The 24,663-nt window shown below is 39.8% G+C and overlaps 2 protein-coding genes across 2 annotated transcripts; both read right to left on the minus strand.

Moving 5' to 3' along the window:
• Positions 1-974: 974 nt before the first annotated feature.
• On the minus strand, positions 975-10,518 carry LOC139162118 (uncharacterized). Its single transcript, XM_070742164.1, has 5 exons — positions 10,203-10,518; positions 7,527-7,728; positions 6,187-6,351; positions 4,500-4,700; positions 975-2,671 (listed from the first exon to the last, which is right to left on the minus strand). The coding sequence occupies exon 5, from the start codon at positions 2,129-2,131 to the stop codon at positions 1,136-1,138; it is 996 nt and encodes a 331-aa protein (XP_070598265.1). The 5' UTR covers positions 2,132-2,671; positions 4,500-4,700; positions 6,187-6,351; positions 7,527-7,728; positions 10,203-10,518; the 3' UTR covers positions 975-1,135.
• LOC139163253 (pro-epidermal growth factor-like) lies at positions 4,690-22,814 on the minus strand. The gene is made up of 6 exons (XM_070744205.1): positions 22,597-22,814; positions 19,920-20,121; positions 18,611-18,775; positions 16,888-17,088; positions 12,371-12,557; positions 4,690-4,700 (listed from the first exon to the last, which is right to left on the minus strand). Exons 2-6 carry the CDS (start codon positions 20,115-20,117, stop codon positions 4,690-4,692), a joined length of 762 nt encoding a protein of 253 aa, XP_070600306.1. The 5' UTR covers positions 20,118-20,121; positions 22,597-22,814.
• Between the last annotated feature and the right edge of the window lie 1,849 nt (positions 22,815-24,663).

A 24,663-nucleotide genomic window follows, 5' to 3' on the forward strand; every position in this document is an offset into this window, starting at 1 on the left:
AGTAGAAGTTAAGGAGGCCTAAGAAAGCCTGCAGTTCTGTCTTATTTTTAGGCTCTGGGGCCTCTTGTATTGCCTTGACTTTATCGCATGTAGGATGGATTCCTTCGCCATCTATATTATATCCCAAAAATTGGACACACTTTGTACCCCAAACACATTTTCCAGGTTTAACCTTAAGCCCCTTGTCTCTAAGCCTAGTTAACACCTCCCGTATTCTTGAGTTTAGCTGGGCTTGATCCCTTCCCGAAATAAGAATATCATCAAAATAAGGCAAGGTTCCCTTAATTCCTATCAATAAGCGCTCCATAAAACTCTGAAAAATTCCTGGTGCCACACTGACCCCGAACTGTAAGCGGGTGCATCTGAAAGCTCCCCTATGGGTAACAATAGTCTGGGCTAAAGAGGTAGGCTCGTCTACGGGAAGCTGCTGGTAAGCTTGCGCGAGGTCAATCTTTGCAAATAGGTTACCCTCCCCAAGGGAATGGAGTAAATGTTGCACTACAGGTATTGGGTAGGGATGATGTTTTAAAGCCTTATTTAGAGTGGACTTATAGTCTGCACAGACTCGCAGGGAGCCATCCTGCTTAAGAGGAGTCACAATTGGGGTTTCCCATGGAGCTTGGTCTACAGGGACCAAAATACCCTGATGGATGAGCTTATCAAGTTCTGCGTCAAGTTTAGGAAGCAAAGGCAAGGGAACCCTACGTGGTTTGAGTCGGATAGGAGGAACACTAGGATCAATGGAGAACGAAATTGGGGGCCCTTTATAAGACCCTAAAGCTGGACTAAAAACGTCAGGAAATTCCTTGACGAAATCTGGAACCATAGTATTAGATATTTTATGAATGCCAGATATCTCTATTCCAAGGGGAGACATCCAGTCTAATCCTAAAAGTGAGTGGGTGGGCCCTGACACTACTAGTAAAGGTAGGGTAGCTGCAAATTTTTTGTGTACAATTGGAACAGGTAACATGCTTAAAACAGGTATAATTTTCCCTTGAAAATCCTTAATAAGTACATTAGAATACAATAAATCAGTTATGTTAACATGAGGCATATACATTTTGACCTTAGACCAAGGCATAATACTATAGCTAGAGCCAGTGTCTAGTTCCATCTGGCAAGGTTGAGAATTTCAAAGTAAAGAAATGTTAATTTTAGATCTGTTAGCAGTTACAGTGTTGTTAATGGAAATTCCACTGTTACCTCCTAAGTAGTCGCGGTTAGAGTTGGAGTAATTGTAGCGACTAGAAGGTTTGAACCCCTTGTTTTCGCGCGGTTGATTTTGGAAGCGTGGAGCCCGAGGAGTTGAGAAAGCTTCCTCCGGTAGGGAGGCTCGGCAAGCCTCAGCGATGTGCCCTCGGCGACCACAACGGTGGCAATTTGAATCTCGGAATGGGCAACGGTGACGGGAATGGTTGCCACGGCAGCCAGAACAAGGAAGAGATTGTTGCGATTGCTTGAAAGGTCGAGGAAAAGCTTGTCGGATAAAACAGCAGTCGTTTTCAGAGCTTGTAGACGGTTTGATTGCATTCGCAGAGTCGGCCTGTTGATTCGGGGAGGAGATGTGGGCCACGACTTCTTGCTTGTCGTTCTGTTTCAGCTCTTTTGCCGCAGACTCAGCCACCTCGGCTGTTTGAGCGAGTTTGATGACTTGTTGCAGGGAATGTTCTTCCTCAGTAAGGAGTTTGTTTCTGACGGTTGCATTCCGCATGCCGAAGATAAGAGCATCTATTAGGCGTGCTTCCGGGTTCTCGAAGTGGCATTTTGACAGCACGGTTCTCAAGCGCGTAGCAAATTGGTTGATGCTCTCGGATTCAGTCTGGCCCATTCTGGAGAATTGGTGCCTGTAGACGATCGCCGGCTTTGTTGGCTTGAAGTGAGCCGAAAGCTTCGTTTTCAAAGCGTCCCAGGAAACCGAATTCGCTGGCGCCGGGTCGGTGAGTGTCTGTGCGAGGTCGAACATTTCCGCTCCACAGTAATTCAGGAAAATCGCTCTTTTCCGATCGTCGATCACGTCTCTCATGCCGGCAGCCTCGAGGAAAACGTCGAATTTAGCGAGGTAGGCATCCCAAGTAGACTTCTCCGGGTCGAAGTATTCCGGCGCTCTCCCGACGGCCAGGGATTCCATTTCAGCAGGCGTAGGTTCGTTCTTCTCTCGTCGCCAGGTGAAGAGTCTTGAGACACAGCTACGAGACGGTTCTTTATTTAAGCTCTTTTTGCAAGTGACAATCAGCTGGAACACGTCTCAGCTGGGCAAGGGAAAACCGGCTGTATTTATACTATTTTTTCTCCCGCCCAAAACAAGCTGTCAGCGCCTTAACCAATCAGGCGCTGGCTATTAGCATATTTTCCCTAGTAACAGTTACCTCAGGCATAAACAGAGTATTTAACATTTTTTGTCAATCCAATAGATGTTGGCACTTAGCCAATCCAGTGCAAGTGATATCACGGTGCCCTTGACTGGCAGAATCTTCTTCACAGAAGCTCTTCCAGTATCTTTAATAGCCAGGACCTTTATGAAGTCGTCATTTAAGTCTGAGAAGTACAATGCAGTACTGCGTAGAGAGTAGTATACAGCCATCAGGTGAGTTACATTACTCAAGGGGAGACTGCTGTGCTCGGGAAGAGCAGTCTGCCCAGCTGTGGAACGCAGTTTTTTCAGGTAGACCTAGAGTTCAATATTAGAAACAACATTATTATAATAATTTCAGTTTACAAGGGCATTCAGCCATTTGCTCTAAGACAATCCGATCATAGCAGAAGTCCATACAGCTTTTGCTACCTTGTGCGATGCTAAAAATACCATACAAGAGCTTCCATTTATCTCTGTAACGCTTGACTACAAGGGGTCAAGTATCACTTTCCAACAGAATTTCAATAAGGTGTAAAAACAAAAGTGGCTAACTTTTGACAGTGTCACTCTTTTTTGAGAAAGGTGTGTGTTATGTTTTCAGGAGTGCTTTGTAAAAATTAACCCGCAGTCAATGACCTCTAGGTTACTCCCTTGTGGGGTGTCTCAGAGGTCGGTCCTCTCCCCCCTGCTATTTAATATCTACATGGGTGAGATCATCCAAAGGCATGGGGTGAGGTATCATCAGTATGCTGATGATACCCAGTTATACATCTCCACCCCATGTCCAGTCAACAAAGCAGTGGAAGTGATGTGCCGGTGCCTGGAGGCTGTTGGATGGGTGTCAACAGGCTCAAACTCAACCCAAACAAGACAGAGTGCCTGTGGGTTCTGCCTCCCAAGGACAATTCCATCTGTCCGTCCATTACCCTGGGGTGTGTGTGTGAATCATTGACCCCCTCAGAGAAATTTAGCAACTTGGGCGTCCTCCTCGATCCACAGCTAACATTAGAACACAATCTTTTGGCTGTGGCGAGGAGGGTGTTTGCCCAGGTTCGCCTGGTGCACCAGTTGCGGCCCTATTTGGACAGGGAGTCATTGCTCACAGTCGCTCATGTCCTCATCACCTCGAGGTTTGATTACTGCAACGCTCTCTCGGAAACTTCATATCGTGCAGAATGCAGCCGCGAGAGCTATCATGGGGCTTCCCAGATTCGCCCACATTTCTACAACACTCCGTGGCCTGCACTGGCTGCCGATCAGTTTCCGGTCACAATTCAAAGTGTTGGTTATGACCTTTAAAGCCTTACATGGCATTGGACCAGAATACATCCGGAACCGCCTTCTACCGCACAAATCCCAGCTGCCGATAAGATCCCACAGAGTTGGCCTTCTCCAGGTCCCGTTGACCAAACAATGTCGTTTGGCAGGCCCCAGGGGAAGAGCCTTCTCTGTGGCGGCCCTGGCCCTCTGGAATCAACTCCCCCGAGATTAGAATGGCCCCCACCCTCCTTGTCTTTCGCAAATTTCTCAAGACCCACCTATATCGCCAGGCATGGGGGAACTAAGACATCTCCCCCAGGCTTTTATATTTTATGTTTAGTATATATGTGTTGTATGGTTTTAACTGCTGGGTTTTTAATATATTTTTATTTCAATATTAGATTTGTTTTAATGTTACACTCTTTTATTATTGTTGTGAGCCGCCACGAGTCTTCGGAGAGGGGCGGCAAATCAAATCAAATCAAATCAAATCAAATCAAATCAAATCAAATCAAATCAAATCAAATCAAATCAAATCAAATCAAATCAAATCAAATCAAATCAATAAATGTACTTGTTACTAAGGAAAATTCAAATAGAAGCCACTTTGCTGTGCCAGCCTATTAAACAGCTGTAAGAACATTTCATTTGGGAAAATTATTTTGCAATAGTAGTGGGTTCTATTTACCTCTGCTACCAGTTCAGAAACGGGAGCGCAGGGGTAACACTTCTGCGCATTTGCAGAGTGTTTTTTGACGACATTTTGGAGGGTGGGCAGAGCCTCTCACCACTACTACTGGTTTGCCATACTGGGCCCAACCGGTAGCAACCCCTCACTGGTTTGCAGCTACCATTCTCTTTATTATCCAATTGAAAGTAATACCTGTGTAACATCTGTCTGGCCATCCAATAACATGAATGCTGACTCCTTTAATGGAATGCAGGTCTTTCCATCACTTGATAGTACAGATTCAGGCGGGCAATGGCAGCTTCCTTTTTTGCTGGGGCTTAAGAGGCACATATACGAACATCCAACTTCTACACATGGGTTAGGGGCTGGTGCCTGCAGAACTTCATGCATCACCTGAAAGCCAAAATTTCAAGAGTATGAAAATGTTACACCAGGAGTTTCAGGGCATCTCTATTATGCACTTTGTATGTTCCTCCACAAAAATTACTAAAGGAACACAGACTGTGTATACTATGTACAATAAAGTATATTGCACTATTTTCATCCATTGTCTACTTGCATCAGATGGCAAGAGCCAGATAATTTCAAAAAAGCAGTCAATCCACTTTATGACTGTCTGTGTTTTCTTTCATTTGATAGGACTGTTAGATCTGTCTCCAAATCTATAACTGGAATGTGACTATCTTCTTTCTCATCATTCAATCTTCAGAGCCATATATCATCAAAGGAAAAAAAAACCATTGATAACAAAGATTAAAAAATAAAAAGGCCAAGCAATGTCATTCAAATATTAGTATTCTTCACGATTGCCATAGTCTTTTTTCCTACCATCTTTATGAGTCCAAGAAAACTAAACAGTGTTATCACCTTCACTTCTCTGCCATCAAGTGTATGGTCACTATAAGCATACTGGTTGACGTTACCCTTGTTTTCTTAATGTTCAATACCAATCAACATTATTTTTTCATTTATCCCATATGAAGGTAGATTGAGCAAAAGAAATAAACCAGTTCTATTAATAGAGGAGAAATTTCTGAAATAAGAAAAGTTTGACCGAAATAACGTAAGATTTATGAAAGATCCTGTTAGTTTTAGAACTACAGGTAAGTTCTCGGACTTGCGACTACAATTTAGTCCAAAATTTCTGTTGCTAACTCAGATATTTGTCAAGGGAATTCTGCCCCATTTTATGAAGTTTCTTATTCTACCATATAAAGCTTATTTTAATAAGCCAAGATTGTTGCAAAAATACCTAAATTTGAAATTATTGCAATAGTCCTCGGAAAGGGGCGGCATACAAATCTAATAAATTATTATTATTATTATTATTATTATTATTATTATTATTATTATTGGAAACTAGCTTAGCTCAGTGAGGGACTTCTGCTGGAATGAAGAAGAAGAAGGAGGGACAAAATGAAATGTGAATGAAAAAATAATTTTTATGTATTTAAAATAATTAAATTGAATTGTTAAATTGTCCCGAGGTGAATTGTCCCACGGCACGTTAGCCATGGTCAGATGGCCACAGAGACTTGGCTATGGTGAATTGTCCCATTCTGAACAAATTACGCTATGACCAACAGTAGCTTTTCGTATAAATGACTTATTCCTGGTCAAAATTCTATTATCAGTTACAATATAAACACAATACAATATCAGTATTGACGCAGCTTTAGTCTGACAAAGTATGGGGCTTGGCTCATACTTTTTGAAGCTCATGGATATGGCTCATGCATATTTGAAGATCCAGGCCAAATAAACCTGCCTTAACATTTATTCATTTGAAGCTAGAGACATGCCGTTGGCCAAGTAAAATAAAAATAGGCACTTGTTCCAGTCATCAACCTTTCCATAATGTGTACTACTTGTGCAATACCTTTAATCCATATGGTTGTCCATGACTCTTTAGGAGAACTGTTCTATTTTTGGCTGTCCTTTTGTCTATCTTCTGTACTATCCTTGTTTGCAAGTCAGACCAAAAGATGTAGTCTTCAAACACACTCACTGAGAAAGGACTATGTATCTCATTCATCTGAAATATCTAAGGGAAAAAATATTGTTAAGAGATGCATCACAGCTCAGGGACTGAGATTTTATTTTCAGACACACTAAAAGATCTGGAAGTTGGACACATTCCCCTAGTTTCGAAGAAGTGTGGCATACAAATTTAATAAATTATTATTATTATTATTATTATTATTATTATTATTATTATTATTATTATTATTTATTTATTTATTTATTTATTTCTGCTACCCAGAAAAGAACAAGATGATGACATTATCAGAATTGACACTTTCCTTTAAAACAGGGGTGTCAAATTCAAGGCCCGGGGGCCGGATGTGGCCAACAGGATACTTAGATCTGGTCTGTGGGGCTACCCTGGAAACAGTGAAGGATCAGTCCTCGGTGCTTCTGCCAATGAAAATAGGCTCCCAAGCTCCGGTTTGGGCTGCCACGGCCTTCTGCAACCTTTTGCCAGTGAAAACAGGGCTCCGTTGCAAGAGGCCATGACCACCGTCTGCCGCACGAATCCCAGCGACCAGTTAGGTCCCACAGAGTTGGCCTTCTCCGGGTCCCCTCGACTAAACAATGCCATTTGGCGGGACCCAGGGGAAGAGCCTTCTCTGTGGCGGCCCCGACCCTCTGGAACCAACTCTCCCCAGAGATCAGAGTTGCCTCCACCCTCCTTGCCTTTCGTAAGCTCCTTAAAACCCACCTCTGTCGTCAGGCATGGGGGAACTGAGATATTTCCTCCCCCTAGGCTTATAAAATTTATGCATGGTATGTCTGTTTGTATGATTGGTTTCTCAAATAAGGGTTTTTTAAAAAAATTAACTTAAATATTAGATTTGTACATATTGTTTTATTATTGTTGTTAGCCGCCCCGAGTCTATGGAGAGGGGCGGCATACAAATCTAATGAATAAATGAATGAATGAATGAATGAATGAATGAATGAATGAATGAATGAATGAATGACAGCTGAAAACGGAACTCAGGAGCCTGTTTTTGCTGGCAGAGTGCTTGGGCCATCACAGGAGTGACATTGAGCTGGCCACACCCATCCTGGCCTCTCCCACCCCGCCCCGAGGTCAAATACAGCCCCGATACGGCCCTCAATGAAATTGAGTTTGACACCTCTGGTTTAAAACAAAGAACTCAAATAAATTCTTGCCTGCTTCCATAAACGTTATGTACATATAGTTGGCAATACCTTCATATCGCTACCATCCAAAGAGGCTGAGCCAATGGAGTGAAACTTGTCATCAGACCAGAAAATTCTCCAGCTCAAGAAATCAATGGCTAGGCTTGTGGGCCAACCAAGTCCATTATCAATTATCACTTCTTTATTACTTCCCTCCATCCCTGCTTTCTTGATTATGGATTCAACGCCTATTTCACACCAGTACATAAATCTAGGAAAGAGAGGATAATGTGACATATATTTTTAGAATGGAATTCAACTACTATGGCTTACAATGCTTTCTAGAAGAGTTATTGACCACCAAGTTAGATGGCCTTCATTGTACATTTTATTTAGGGTACCAGACAAGAAGACCCACTAGTATTTCAGACGATTTCAATCTAGGGAAACATTAGTATCAGAATTCTTTTGATTAATGTCTCTTCATATAAATCCTACATTCTTTGGAATTTAAAGTTAGATCACCACTCTCTTTTTATCCAATCATGAATCAGATCTACAGTTTCAGCACAATCGTGGCATCATATACCGTGGCTCCCATTAAGCATGGAGCTTGGGGGAGTGTAGACTACTCTGTTAAAGCTTAATACATCTGGGGTCTAAGCCTAACCCTTCAAATGGGCCATTGCATTTGCCTTTAAATAGTATTAGAGCCAAACTAAATAAAAACATTGTTTATTATTTTGCATCTACATCATTTAAAATTTTTGGTAATCTGAGGCAAGTTTTCATTTTGAGATTCTATTCCATTCCCAAGCTAAGGGTCATTTCTATCCCATGTGCATATTATACTCCATGTGTTTGTGTGTGTGCACATGTGTATTTCTGCAGCTAAGAGTAAGCAAGGTGACTAACAAAATTAAGGCAAAATTGAAGAGCTTCAAGTAGTGCAACATGGTATTATAGACTCTAATTTAGTCCTCTTACCAATAAAGGAGAAGAGCAAGAAGCTATCTTAATAAAAAATAATGATGATTCAATAAAAAGTCCCAAGAAAGATATTAAAATGTTGTTAAAATTTAAACTTCAAAACATGAAACAATACTAAACCAGACTGCAGAGCAGGGTCAATACATATCAAATTGGCTTGTAGGTTTAAAAGGCTCACTGCAACCTTTATTCAAAGGGAGGGAATGCTGCAACCTTGTGCAAAAAATACCCTCTTCAGATCAAGCTAATATCCAGCCATTTTGAACCATCTTAAAAATGCATCTTTTCTAGCTCTTAACTAGATAAACAGGAAGGTATGAGGAAAGGCACACTATCAGGCGCTCTGGCTTAGCCACACAGTGCTTCATATGACAAGTTCCAGGGACTCTGCCTGATAGCATACTGGTAGCCAGTGTGTGTCTTCAAAATAGTGTGTTATGCTTGCTAATCCTATGTGGCAGCCTCTTCCAATCTGTAACAGCATCTTGCTCTCTGGTGAAGCTCAATTCAGGGTTGCCTTGTATACATAGCTCTGTCCTACCCTAGCTCAGTGTTTCCCAACCTTGGCCACTTGAAGATATTTGGACTTCAACTCCCAGAATTCCCCAGCCAGCATTCGCTGGCTGGGGACTTCTGGGAGTTGAAGTCCAGATATCTTCAAGTGGCCAAGGTTGAGAAACACTGCCATAGCTAGTAAATTAGGTGAATCTGAAAAAAGACATAGGGAAAGTTCAAGTCATGCATCTACTCCTTCAGAAGGCTGCAGCCAGTCCCAGGTAGACAATTCCACGTTGTCCACAAAACAATCCTTCGGGATTCAACTTCAGCTGAGTATTTCTCACCTATCCCATCACATTCAAGTGTGGAGAAGCTTCACTTGACTCTGATGTCAAGGGAATGTAAACTGGGCATCATAAGCCTAATGATGAAACCGTTACAGACACTGAATAATCCCAGGAAAAGAGTGGAATCTCCTTATTAAATGAACTGCCAGTATATGTTCATCCAGTGCTTTTATGGGGCACGGCCTAACCTCACCAAGTTCATAAGAGGTCAGTAAGGGGCGTACATAAGTGCACCAGAGTGCCTACTGTCCCCTGCCCTATTGTCTCTCCTGTATCTCATATATCTTCTCTTCTATACCTATATCTTTTCCTGCTATTCTCTCACAGTTATATTTCACTCCTTTATTTTCTCCTCTATTCTCCCTTTAATACATTCTACCTGATTATATCCTCTCTAACCCTCATTGTGTATTATTGTGTACTGGACAAAACAAACAACTGTTACACAGCAGGCCAAATAAATTTGATGATCAGAATATCAAAAGCTGCGAACAATCTTGCCTTTGGTTTTTAAAATTTTGTGTCTACTGTGGTTAATATTTGAATATTTATCACTTTCATGGTTAATTGCCCAGGATCACTTTGTAAAGTGAGTTGGGCAGCATATAAATTTAATAAATAATAAATAAATCAAGCAGAATCAATAGAACTGTACTCCTAGTTTCTTCTCTCTAAAAATATCCATTTGCCTTATCAATTACGATTCAATCGTATACCGTAACTGGACAGACCTGACCACATATCAACATGAGCTCAGACAGTATTTTCAAGTCATCCCCCACTGAAATATCTTCTCTAAAAAGACAACATTAGCGACTCAATGGACTCATCTATCCATCTTGTTTCTGAGATCTATTCCTAATTCTTTTGAACCATTCCAACAAGCCCAAGCAAAATAGAAAAGGCTTACCTATCCAGTGGGTGGAGAACTAATGACTGTGGTTGCTCCAGATCCTCAAGAACCACTGTATAGACAGGATTTCCCTTCCAAGTGGTATTCAACTATGTAGCCAAGATCTGTCCTGAGATACCATCAGTCCAGTAAAGGTTCCTTCCTAACCAGTCCACTGCTATACTGTCAGATTTGATGCCTGCAATCCAATGTTTGAAATGATAGAAATGAACTGTCTATTGTTAAGATTTACAAACATGTGAATGGGAAATATCAGCCAACATCTCCTATGAAGTCAGTAATTGAAAAGCAAAATTTTATTACAAATTGTTTTTTTAAATAGCCATATAAGGGAAAAGACATCCTGTTCAGAGGGTTTTGTGCAGAATATCTCTGGTTTAAGGCTGAACAGTTACGACTGTTATTGGTAAATTGTTCAGTGTTAATTGTGCTTGAAATCCATCTTCTTAGACAATCCTCAAAAATACTCATAGTTGACCAATAGACACAAAAGGATGCTTTTTTAGGGGTCAGTTCTGCTGTTACTGTCTCTCTCTTAGTGTACACTGGAAGAATCTTTACATTTATAGACTAGAAGCTCATAGAAGCTCAAACTCATTACCGGACTCAATAGTGTCAACCCCTAACCCCCAACATTTCTCCCTTAGACTATCCACGATTGACCTCTCCAGGTTCCTAAGAGGTCAGTAAGGGAAGTAAATAAGTGCACCAGTGTGCCTTTCGTCCCCTGTCCAATTGTCTCTCCTTATCCCATATATCATATATCTTTTCTCCCTTTCATATATCTTCTCCTCTATTTTCATATCTTTTCTTTATATATAATACTTCATGTCTATTCGCCTCAATATGTATTGTGTATTGGACAAAATAAATAAAAATAAATAAATAAGCTGCAGATTTCAACCATCATCAACTCTACAGCAAGGGATTGTTGGCCTTCTGAGCAATTGTCCCAAGTGACACATATTATTCCTATGCCATTCATGAGGGACTTTAGTAGGATAACATCATCTGTCATATGGGACTTTGTCAACTTGTATGTTTTCTTCCTGGAGGAACTTGATGAAATCTTTCCTCCAGTCTGTCATCTAAAACTTGCAGGCAGGATTAGGTGTGTGAATCCACCTGGTATTGCTGTTTCTTAAAATTATTTTGTTAAAAGTATCAGTTTAGAAATATGAGCACTCAATTTTTCCTTAGCTTTTTTTCTGTTTAAGTGTAAGTGGATTTGACTTTCACCTTGTCTCGGGTGAACCTGTGAAGCTTCCTAAGCATGTGAGAGTGTGAGTCAGCTTCAACAGTCAAATAGGAGTTCTACCAATAGTTTATTTGACTTGCCAAAGTTACGATTAGTTTTGTCCTAAGCCACTAACTTATTAAAAACTGTCTAAACAACTGAAAATATATCAAGACCCACCTTTTATTAGAATTCCCTTTTCCTTGGTTTGCATATCAATCCAATTAATACTGTCTGCATTGAGATTCATCCAAAAGACAGTCTCGGATACGAAATCGTAGTCAATGGAAAAGATAATGAAGTCATGATCGACTCTCATGACAACATCCTCTTTCATGGTCCTTATTCCGAATACAATTAAGTCAAACTGAACTGCAACTAGCAGTAATGGCTCGGAACCTATGGCAAAGACAAAACTAGTTAATTTTAATATAAATTGCAATCACGTCATGTTTGAAGTTATGTTATTGGATGTTTGTGTATCACTTGACATGTACGTGTAATTATCCCCATTTCCTTATGCTCCCAAATAAAAAGGAATACACAACTCTATACTGTGTCACTTCACCCAGAGAGAGAATGTGTCCAAGTCTTCTTTCTAGGATTTGCGTTCGTGAGTGATCCCACACGGCTGGGTTGCTCTTAGCCCCTTTGAAGACATTGTCTTCATCAGGGACTTTGACAGCATCTACATTTATCTACATTTATTATCTACATTTATCTATGTAACAGCTTTCATATCTCTCAATACATCCCTCCAGCTTAATAGTGTGAAGCCAGAGGGACTTATTTCAAGACTTCTTACCCAGAAGGCAAAGTTTTCTATGTTACATATTTGACTTCACACAAAAAATTACGCATTAAACCCTAAATTTGAATCCTAAAGAGAATCAATGGAAAGCCAATCAGTGGACAGGAATAAACCTACCTATTACTTTACATGTGTGGTTATCGGGCTCCAGTTGATATCCAGGGTGGCATGTGCAGGAGTAACCGCCTTCTGTATTGACACAGGTCTGGCTACATTTATCAACTGCCAACTCTTTGCATTCATTGATGTCTTTGCAAGAGCGCCAATCATTTCTTAAGATGAACCCCTCATTGCAAGCACATTGCTGAAAATTAGAAAACAGGCGTTATTACCTATGTAAAGTTTCACTATTTCTCCTTCTCCTTACTCTGCCCTCCAAGGGTTGCTTCTGGAAACACAGAGTCCAAATACAAATTGAGATTTAATTTGCGCTTAAGTAATAACAACTATTTCTCCTTCTCCTCACTCTGCCCTCCAGGGTTGATTCTCTGGAAACACAGAGTCCAAATACAAATTGAGATTTAATTTGCAAGTATGCGCTTAAGTAATACATTTGAAGGCATTGGGGTTCCCCCCCAAAAAAATTATGTTTCACTAAAGAATTTTTTTTACAAAGTAAAACAATTCACATTTAAAGAAAAAGAAAAGGGGAAAGTGATAACAGAAAATGAAAGAAAAATCAAGAAAGAAAAAAACCCAAAGATATAAAGAGATGGTTTCCGGTTTTCTTTTAAAACACTTGCATTTAGTCTTATTCTCTTGCTCTAAGGAAGGGGGTGTCCAACCTTGGCAACTTCAAGAGCTATTTGTTGGTGGAATTCTGGGAGTTGAAGTCCACAGGTTTTAAAGTTGCCAAGGTTGGATACCCCTGCTGTTCAGAGGTGGGTTCCTACCGGTTCTAATTGGTACTTTAACTTAGTGATGATGTCACAGAACCAGTTCTGTTGGTGTCTCCTTGGGTGCCACCATCTTGGATTTTGTTTCTGCACATGCGCAGCAGCTATTTTTTTTTATTGCTGAGGGCGCACGCGTACGGTACAACCCTGAGCGAATTGGCAGCAAAAGGATCCAGAACCCACCCCTGCTGCTGTTAGATTACACTTTCAATCTGCTTCCATTGCTTGATGACTTTTTATGATTTAATAGTAATCATCTCACCAGGATTATCTATCAGCAAGTTCTAATCAAATTATGATTAGGTCATCAACAAGATAATTTAACTCCTGAAGCCTTTCTGGTCTCTTTTTCTACTGCCTCAGATTTTTCCAACCATCTGAGACTTCAACAACTCTTGCCTTTGTACTTCTTGTTCAAAATATTTTATAGTTGGAGTTTAATTACCAACAGTTTCAATGAACAGTCTTATTTTCTTTTATCTAGTTTTATATTAATGGTTCTCACAATGCAGGTTATTCTCAGACATGGGAACCAGAACCAGAGTTTGAAAGTATTACTTCTTTATTCAGCCAATCAAACAATAATGCAGCTTTTACATTACAACTGGGGAAACTATTGCTTTGATTATATATATCTTTGTTGCCAGCAAGATGCCTCTGCATTTTAATACTGTCATAACCCTCTCCCCAAATACTGTATTTTTCAGAGTATAAGGCGTACCCTTTCCCCGCCTAAAAGAGGCTGAAAATTTGGGTGCATGTTATACTCCAAATGTAGCTTTTTGAAGCTTTTTCCCCCCCACCCCTAATGAGTTACTAACAATCTTCTTGGCTTGCAGGATTTTTTTCATTCCTACTCTCTCCAAAAAAGTTTTTATTCCAGCCCTAGGTTTTTGTAGGTTTGTTTTCATTGCTACTCCCTCCGAAGATTATTTTTTTCAGCCCTAACCAGGGGATAAAATAATGAGTTGAGGCTGACCAGACTAAGGATGCTAGCCAGATGAATACCTGGTAGGTGGGTTCCCCCCCCCTATTTTCCTCTCTCAAAACTTAAGCTGTGTCTTATACGCCAGTGCATTTTATACGACATTTCCCATTTTTTCATGGTTACAATCACTATCCTTTTGCTATAATAGTAGCAACAAGTCCATATTGTATTATTATTCGAGAATGGCTATCTATTTTTCCTATTTTGAAAGAATTTTAGCATAAAGCTTAGGACAGTGATGGTGAACCTTTGACAGGTAGCACGCGGAGCCATATCTGCTGGCACACGAGCCGTTGCCCTAGCTCAGCTCCAAAGTGCATGTGTGTGCTGGCCAGCTGATTTTTGGCTCACCCAGAGGCTCTCGGAGGGCGTTTTTGGCTTCCAGAGAGCTTCCAGGGAGAATGGAGGAGGGCGTTTTTACCTTCCTCTGGCTCCAGAGAAACCTTTGGAGCCTGGGGAGGGCAAAACATGAGCCTACTGGGCCCACCAGAAGTTGGGAAATGGGCTATTTCTGGCCTCCAGAGGGCCTCCGGGGAACAGGGGAAGCTGTTTTTGCCCTCCACAGGCATTGAATTATGGGTGTGGGCACTCATGCATGCACAATAGTGCACGCCCACACTTTTTTGGCACCCGAGGAAAAAAAGGTTCGCCATCACTGGCCTAGGAGGAAGCAAATCTCCTTAACCCATTTTTTTCCTTCTACAATTCAATTCAATTCAATTTATTAGATTTGTATGCCGCCCCTCTCCGAAGACTTGGGGCGGCTCACAACAGTAATAAAAACAGTATAATAATGGAACAAATCTAATAATAAAATATATAAAAACCTCAACAATTAAAAACCATACAGCACATACACATCAAACATGAAATATAATAAGCCTGGGGGAGATGTCTTAGTTCCCCCATGCCTGGCGATATAGGTGGGTCTTAAGTAACTTGCGAAAGACAAGGAGGGTGGGGGCAGTTCTAATCTCAGGGGGGAGCTGGTTCCAGAGGGCCGGGGCCGCCACAGAGAAGGCTCTTCCCCTGGGGCCCGCCAAACGACATTGTTTAGTTGACGGGACCCGAGAAGGCCAACTCTTCAGTTCTTATGTTATCCATTTTTAAGCATCATCCTAAGCATCATCAACATTCTAATGCTGGTCTTCACTTACAGGCCCATGAGGAGACTTGTAACAAATGTGAGCACACAGTTTTTGACATGGCACGGCACAATGGTTGCCTTCATCCATTCCATCTTGGCAGTCGGGTTTCCCATTGCAGACCAAAGTGTAATTGACATAGGTATCACCACACTGAAACTCATAGCTATGGCAGCTCCTGGGCTTACCTGGAAAAGCAAAGAGGACTTCAAGATTCTAGTTTTAGCACAATTATATATAAAATAACCATTGAAATCTAATGAAGCATGAGCCAAATTCAATACGACTTTCCCTTTGATTGATTTGGAATGGGTATGGGGAGAATAATACAAGTCAACAAAGAATTTTGAACTTTGTTGTTTTAGATGTTGATAGAAGCGAGAATGCTCCATGCATAAAAATAGAAAGATATCCTAACTGGAAGAAATGGAAGAAGAATGGCTGGAAACTGATGGAATTAGCAGAGATGGTCAAAACCCTGTAATGTAATATACAACACGTATAAAATTGTAAATAGAAATAAGAATCTTTAAGTTAAAAACAATAGCCTTAGATATGAAAAATATATAATACGACAAGGTGTATTACTGAAATTATATTTGGGGGAGGGTGTTTATGTGAAAAAATTCAATAAAATGTACTTTGAAAACCCCCCAAAAATTTTGACTTTGGGATTTGCTGATTAGACAAGTATGCTCTAGAAAAGGCTAGTCCATATTAAGTATGCAAAAGTAGAAATTTGAGGCTGCAATGTTATATTTTATTCTAGTATGCAGAAAAGAGAAGTTGTCAGTAGCTGTTCCCTTTCCTCTTTAACCTACACTTCTCTCTCTCTTCCCCTTCCCTCTTTGCCCATTGTTTCCATTTCCATTTTTATTTTATACTTTGATAAGTTTAATAAAGTTGTATTTTTTTAAAAAAAGGAGAACATGAGTGCAACAATCTGGCAAGCACAAATGGAAATAAATGGCAACAGTGCATGGTGAGAATGAGGTGCCCCACAATATCCTTAAATTTCAACTCCATAGGACATTAAACTAAAAACATTTAAAGACTAACATAGAACTGCTGTCATTGTAACTTGGCTCTTGTTTTGCAGCACTTCTCTCTGTTAAGCTAATGTCTCCTAAGAAAGACAGATCCCTCCCACCACTTCAAAAAACAAGACTATTGCACCAGCTACCAAGATGGAGAAAGTTTACATACATCCAATCTCATCAGTCCCGTCTCTGCAGTCAAATCAAATCAATCAAATCAAATCAAATCAAATCAAATCAAATCAATAAATAAATGTACTTGTTACTAAGGAAAATTCAAATAGAAGCCACTTTGCTGTGCCAGCCTATTAAACAGCTGTAAGAACATTTCATTTGGGAAAATTATTTTGCAATAGTAGTGGGTTCTATTTACCTCTGCTACCAGTTCAGAAACGGGAGCGCAGGAGTAACACTTCTGCGCATTTGCAGAGTGTTTTTTGACGACATTTTGGAGGGTGGGCAGAGCCTCTCACCACTACTACTGGTTTGCCATACTGGGCCCAACCGGTAGCAACCCCTCACTGGTTTGCAGCTACCATTCTCTTTATTATCCAATTGAAAGTAATACCTGTGTAACATCTGTCTGGCCATCCAATAACATGAATGCTGACTCCTTTAATGGAATGCAGGTCTTTCCATCACTTGATAGTACAGATTCAGGCGGGCAATGGCAGCTTCCTTTTTTGCTGGGGCTTAAGAGGCACATATACGAACATCCAACTTCTACACATGGGTTAGGGGCTGGTGCCTGCAGAACTTCATGCATCACCTGAAAGCCAAAATTTCAAGAGTATGAAAATGTTACACCAGGAGTTTCAGGGCATCTCTATTATGCACTTTGTATGTTCCTCCACAAAAATTACTAAAGGAACACAGACTGTGTATACTATGTACAATAAAGTATATTGCACTATTTTCATCCATTGTCTACTTGCATCAGATGGCAAGAGCCAGATAATTTCAAAAAAGCAGTCAATCCACTTTATGACTGTCTGTGTTTTCTTTCATTTGATAGGACTGTTAGATCTGTCTCCAAATCTATAACTGGAATGTGACTATCTTCTTTCTCATCATTCAATCTTCAGAGCCATATATCATCAAAGGAAAAAAAACCATTGATAACAAAGATTAAAAAATAAAAAGGCCAAGCAATGTCATTCAAATATTAGTATTCTTCACGATTGCCATAGTCTTTTTTCCTACCATCTTTATGAGTCCAAGAAAACTAAACAGTGTTATCACCTTCACTTCTCTGCCATCAAGTGTATGGTCACTATAAGCATACTGGTTGACGTTACCCTTGTTTTCTTAATGTTCAATACCAATCAACATTATTTTTTCATTTATCCCATATGAAGGTAGATTGAGCAAAAGAAATAAACCAGTTCTATTAATAGAGGAGAAATTTCTGAAATAAGAAAAGTTTGACCGAAATAACGTAAGATTTATGAAAGATCCTGTTAGTTTTAGAACTACAGGTAAGTTCTCGGACTTGCGACTACAATTTAGTCCAAAATTTCTGTTGCTAACTCAGATATTTGTCAAGGGAATTCTGCCCCATTTTATGAAGTTTCTTATTCTACCATATAAAACTTATTTTAATAAGCCAAGATTGTTGCAAAAATACCTAAATTTGAAATTATTGCAATAGTCCTCGGAAAGGGGCGGCATACAAATCTAATAAATTATTATTATTATTATTATTATTATTATTATTATTATTATTATTATTATTATTATTAATTATTATTATTATTATTATTTAGGGAAACTAGCTTAGCTCAGTGAGGGACTTCTGCTGGAATGAAGAAGAAGAAGGAGGGACAAAATGAAATGTGAATGAAAACATAATTTTTATGTATTTAAAATAATTAAATTGAATTGTTAAATTGTCCCGAGGTGAATTGTCCCACGGCACGTTAGCCATGGTCAGATGGCCACAGAGACTTGGCTATGGTGAATTGTCCCATTCTGAACAAATTACGCTATAACCAACAGTAGCTTTTCGTATAAATGACTTATTCCTGGTCAAAATTCTATTATCAGTTACAATATAAACACAATACAATATCAGTATTGACGCAGCTTTAGTCTGACAAAGTATGGGGCTTGGCTGATACTTTTTGAAGCTCATGGATATGGCTCATGCATATTTGAAGATCCAGGCCAAATAAACCTGCCTTAACATTTATTCATTTAAAGCTAGAGACATGCCGTTGGCAAAGTAAAATAAAAATAGGAACCTGTTCCAGTCATCAACCTTTCCATAATGTGTACTACTTGTGCAATACCTTTAATCCATATGGTTGTCCATGACTCTTTAGGAGAACTGTTCTATTTTTGGCTGTCCTTTTGTCTATCTTCTGTACTATCCTTGTTTGCATGTCAGACCAAAAGATGTAGTCTTCAAACACACTCACTGAGAAAGGACTATGTATCTCATTCATCTGAAATATCTAAGGGAAAAAATATTGTTAAGAGATGCATCACAGCTCAGGGACTGAGATTTTATTTTCAGACACACTAAAAGATCTGGAAGTTGGACACATTCCCCTAGTTTCGAAGAAGTGTGGCATACAAATCTAATAAATTATTATTATTATTATTATTATTATTATTATTATTATTATTATTATTATTTATTTATTTATTTATTTCTGCTACCCAGAAAAGAACAAGATGATGACATTATCAGAATTGACACTTTCCTTTAAAACAGGGGTGTCAAATTCAAGGCCCGGGGGCCAGATGTGGCCAACAGGATACTTAGATCTGGTCTGTGGGGCTACCCTGGAAACAGTGAAGGATCAGTCCTCGGTGCTTCTGCCAATGAAAATAGGCTCCCAAGCTCCGGTTTGGGCTGCCACGGCCTTCTGCAACCTTTTGCCAGTGAAAACAGGGCTCCGTTGCAAGAGGCCATGACCACCGTCTGCCGCACGAATCCCAGCGACCAGTTAGGTCCCACAGAGTTGGCCTTCTCCGGGTCCCCTCGACTAAACAATGCCATTTGGCGGGACCCAGGGGAAGAGCCTTCTCTGTGGCTGCCCCGACCCTCTGGAACCAACTCTCCCCAGAGATCAGAGTTGCCTCCACCCTCCTTGCCTTTCGTAAGCTCCTTAAAACCCACCTCTGTCGTCAGGCATGGGGGAACTGAGATATTTCCTCCCCCTAGGCTTATAAAATTTATGCATGGTATGTCTGTTTGTATGATTGGTTTCTCAAATAAGGGTTTTTTAAAAAAATTAACTTAAATATTAGATTTGTACATATTGTTTTATTATTGTTGTTAGCCGCCCCGAGTCTATGGAGAGGGGCGGCATACAAATCTAATGAATAAATGAATGAATGAATGAATGAATGAATGACAGCTGAAAACGGAACTCAGGAGCCTGTTTTTGCTGGCAGAGTGCTTGGGCCATCACAGGAGTGACATTGAGCTGGCCACACCCATCCTGGCCTCTCCCACCCCGCCCCGAGGTCAAATACAGCCCCGATACGGCCCTCAATGAAATTGAGTTTGACACCTCTGGTTTAAAACAAAGAACTCAAATAAATTCTTGCCTGCTTCCATAAACGTTATGTACATATAGTTGGCAATACCTTCATATCGCTACCATCCAAAGAGGCTGAGCCAATGGAGTGAAACTTGTCATCAGACCAGAAAATTCTCCAGCTCAAGAAATCAATGGCTAGGCTTGTGGGCCAACCAAGTCCATTATCAATTATCACTTCTTTATTACTTCCCTCCATCCCTGCTTTCTTGATTATGGATTCAACGCCTATTTCACACCAGTACATAAATCTAGGAAAGAGAGGATAATGTGACATATATTTTTAGAATGGAATTCAACTACTATGGCTTACAATGCTTTCTAGAAGAGTTATTGACCACCAAGTTAGATGGCCTTCATTGTACATTTTATTTAGGGTACCAGACAAGAAGACCCACTAGTATTTCAGATGATTTCAATCTAGGGAAACATTAGTATCAGAATTCTTTTGATTAATGTCTCTTCATATAAATCCTACATTCTTTGGAATTTAAAGTTAGATCACCACTCTCTTTTTATCCAATCATGAATCAGATCTACAGTTTCAGCACAATCGTGGCATCATATACCGTGGCTCCCATTAAGCATGGAGCTTGGGGGAGTGTAGACTACTCTGTTAAAGCTTAATACATCTGGGGTCTAAGCCTAACCCTTCAAATGGGCCATTGCATTTGCCTTTAAATAGTATTAGAGCCAAACTAAATAAAAACATTGTTTATTATTTTGCATCTACATCATTTAAAATTTTTGGTAATCTGAGGCAAGTTTTCATTTTGAGATTCTATTCCATTCCCAAGCTAAGGGTCATTTCTATCCCATGTGCATATTATACTCCATGTGTTTGTGTGTGTGCACATGTGTATTTCTGCAGCTAAGAGTAAGCAAGGTGACTAACAAAATTAAGGCAAAATTGAAGAGCTTCAAGTAGTGCAACATGGTATTATAGACTCTAATTTAGTCCTCTTACCAATAAAGGAGAAGAGCAAGAAGCTATCTTAATAAAAAATAATGATGATTCAATAAAAAGTCCCAAGAAAGATATTAAAATGTTGTTAAAATTTAAACTTTAAAACATGAAACAATACTAAACCAGACTGCAGAGCAGGGTCAATACATATTAAATTGGCTTGTAGGTTTAAAAGGCTCACTGCAACCTTTATTCAAAGGGAGGGAATGCTGCAACCTTGTGCTAAAAAATACCCTCTTCAGATCAAGCTAATATCCAGCCATTTTGAACCATCTTAAAAATGCATCTTTTCTAGCTCTTAACTAGATAAACAGGAAGGTATGAGGAAAGGCACACTATCAGGCGCTCTGGCTTAGCCACACAGTGCTTCATATGACAAGTTCCAGGGACTCTGCCTGATAGCATACTGGTAGCCAGTGTGTGTCTTCAAAATAGTGTGTTATGCTTGCTAGTCCTATGTGGCAGCCTCTTCCAATCTGTAACAGCATCTTGCTCTCTGGTGAAGCTCAATTCAGGGTTGCCTTGTATACATAGCTCTATCCTACCCTAGCTCAGTGTTTCCCAACCTTGGCCACTTGAAGATATTTGGACTTCAACTCCCAGAATTCCCCAGCCAGCATTCGCTGGCTGGGGACTTCTGGGAGTTGAAGTCCAGATATCTTCAAGTGGCCAAGGTTGAGAAACACTGCCATAGCTAGTAAATTAGGTGAATCTGAAAAAAGACATAGGGAAAGTTCAAGTCATGCATCTACTCCTTCAGAAGGCTGCAGCCAGTCCCAGGTAGACAATTCCACGTTGTCCACAAAACAATCCTTCGGGATTCAACTTCAGCTGAGTATTTCTCACCTATCCCATCACATTCAAGTGTGGAGAAGCTTCACTTGACTCTGATGTCAAGGGAATGTAAACTGGGCATCATAAGCCTAATGATGAAACCGTTACAGACACTGAATAATCCCAGGAAAAGAGTGGAATCTCCTTATTAAATGAACTGCCAGTATATGTTCATCCAGTGCTTTTATGGGGCACGGCCTAACCTCACCAAGTTCATAAGAGGTCAGTAAGGGGCGTACATAAGTGCACCAGAGTGCCTACTGTCCCCTGCCCTATTGTCTCTCCTGTATCTCATATATCTTCTCTTCTATACCTATATCTTTTCCTGCTATTCTCTCATAGTTATATTTCACTCCTTTATTTTCTCCTCTATTCCCCCTTTAATACATTCTACCTGATTATATCCTCTCTAACCCTCATTGTGTATTATTGTGTACTGGACAAAACAAACAACTGTTACACAGCAGGCCAAATAAATTTGATGATCAGAATATCAAAAGCTGCGAACAATCTTGCCTTTGGTTTTTAAAATTTTGTGTCTACTGTGGTTAATATTTGAATATTTATCACTTTCATGGTTAATTGCCCAGGATCACTTTGTAAAGTGAGTTGGGCAGCATATAAATTTAATAAATAATAAATAAATCAAGCAGAATCAATAGAACTCTACTCCTAGTTTCTTCTCTCTAAAAATATCCATTTGCCTTATCAATTACGATTCAATCGTATACCGTAACTGGACAGACCTGACCACATATCAACATGAGCTCAGACAGTGTTTTCAAGTCATCCCCCACTGAAATATCTTCTCTAAAAAGACAACATTAGCGACTCAATGGACTCATCTATCCATCTTGTTTCTGAGATCTATTCCTAATTCTTTTGAACCATTCCAACAAGCCCAAGCAAAATAGAAAAGGCTTACCTATCCAGTGGGTGGAGAACTAATGACTGTGGTTGCTCCAGATCCTCAAGAACCACTGTATAGACAGGATTTCCCTTCCAAGTGGTATTCAACTATGTAGCCAAGATCTGTCCTGAGATACCATCAGTCCAGTAAAGGTTCCTTCCTAACCAGTCCACTGCTATACTGTCAGATTTGATGCCTGCAATCCAATGTTTGAAATGATAGAAATGAACTGTCTATTGTTAAGATTTACAAACATGTGAATGGGAAATATCAGCCAACATCTCCTATGAAGTCAGTAATTGAAAAGCAAAATTTTATTACAAATTGTTTTTTTAAATAGCCATATAAGGGAAAAGACATCCTGTTCAGAGGGTTTTGTGCAGAATATCTCTGGTTTAAGGCTGAACAGTTACGACTGTTATTGGTAAATTGTTCAGTGTTAATTGTGCTTGAAATCCATCTTCTTAGACAATCCTCAAAAATACTCATAGTTGACCAATAGACACAAAAGGATGCTTTTTTAGGGGTCAGTTCTGCTGTTACTGTCTCTCTCTTAGTGTACACTGGAAGAATCTTTACATTTATAGACTAGAAGCTCATAGAAGCTCAAACTCATTACCGGACTCAATAGTGTCAACCCCTAACCCCCAACATTTCTCCCTTAGACTATCCACGATTGACCTCTCCAGGTTCCTAAGAGGTCAGTAAGGGAAGTAAATAAGTGCACCAGTGTGCCTTTCGTCCCCTGTCCAATTGTCTCTCCTTATCCCATATATCATATATCTTTTCTCCCTTTCATATATCTTCTCCTCTATTTTCATATCTTTTCTTTATATATAATACTTCATGTCTATTCGCCTCAATATGTATTGTGTATTGGACAAAATAAATAAAAATAAATAAATAAGCTGCAGATTTCAACCATCATCAACTCTACAGCAAGGGATTGTTGGCCTTCTGAGCAATTGTCCCAAGTGACACATATTATTCCTATGCCATTCATGAGGGACTTTAGTAGGATAACATCATCTGTCATATGGGACTTTGTCAACTTGTATGTTTTCTTCCTGGAGGAACTTGATGAAATCTTTCCTTCAGTCTGTCATCTAAAACTTGCAGGCAGGATTAGGTGTGTGAATCCACCTGGTATTGCTGTTTCTTAAAATTATTTTGTTAAAAGTATCAGTTTAGAAATATGAGCACTCAATTTTTCCTTAGCTTTTTTTCTGTTTAAGTGTAAGTGGATTTGACTTTCACCTTGTCTCGGGTGAACCTGTGAAGCTTCCTAAGCATGTGAGAGTGTGAGTCAGCTTCAACAGTCAAATAGGAGTTCTACCAATAGTTTATTTGACTTGCCAAAGTTACGATTAGTTTTGTCCTAAGCCACTAACTTATTAAAAACTGTCTAAACAACTGAAAATATATCAAGACCCACCTTTTATTAGAATTCCCTTTTCCTTGGTTTGCATATCAATCCAATTAATACTGTCTGCATTGAGATTCATCCAAAAGACAGTCTCGGATACGAAATCGTAGTCAATGGAAAAGATAATGAAGTCATGATCGACTCTCATGACAACATCCTCTTTCATGGTCCTTATTCCGAATACAATTAAGTCAAACTGAACTGCAACTAGCAGTAATGGCTCGGAACCTATGGCAAAGACAAAACTAGTTAATTTTAATATAAATTGCAATCACGTCATGTTTGAAGTTATGTTATTGGATGTTTGTGTATCACTTGACATGTACGTGTAATTATCCCCATTTCCTTATGCTCCCAAATAAAAAGGAATACACAACTCTATACTGTGTCACTTCACCCAGAGAGAGAATGTGTCCAAGTCTTCTTTCTAGGATTTGCGTTCGTGAGTGATCCCACACGGCTGGGTTGCTCTTAGCCCCTTTGAAGACATTGTCTTCATCAGGGACTTTGACAGCATCTACATTTATCTACATTTATTATCTACATTTATCTATGTAACAGCTTTCATATCTCTCAATACATCCCTCCAGCTTAATAGTGTGAAGCCAGAGGGACTTATTTCAAGACTTCTTACCCAGAAGGCAAAGTTTTCTATG

The sequence above is a fragment of the Erythrolamprus reginae genome, chromosome 2, assembly GCF_031021105.1.
Source record: "Erythrolamprus reginae isolate rEryReg1 chromosome 2, rEryReg1.hap1, whole genome shotgun sequence".
Taxonomy (NCBI): Eukaryota; Metazoa; Chordata; class Lepidosauria; order Squamata; family Dipsadidae; genus Erythrolamprus; species Erythrolamprus reginae.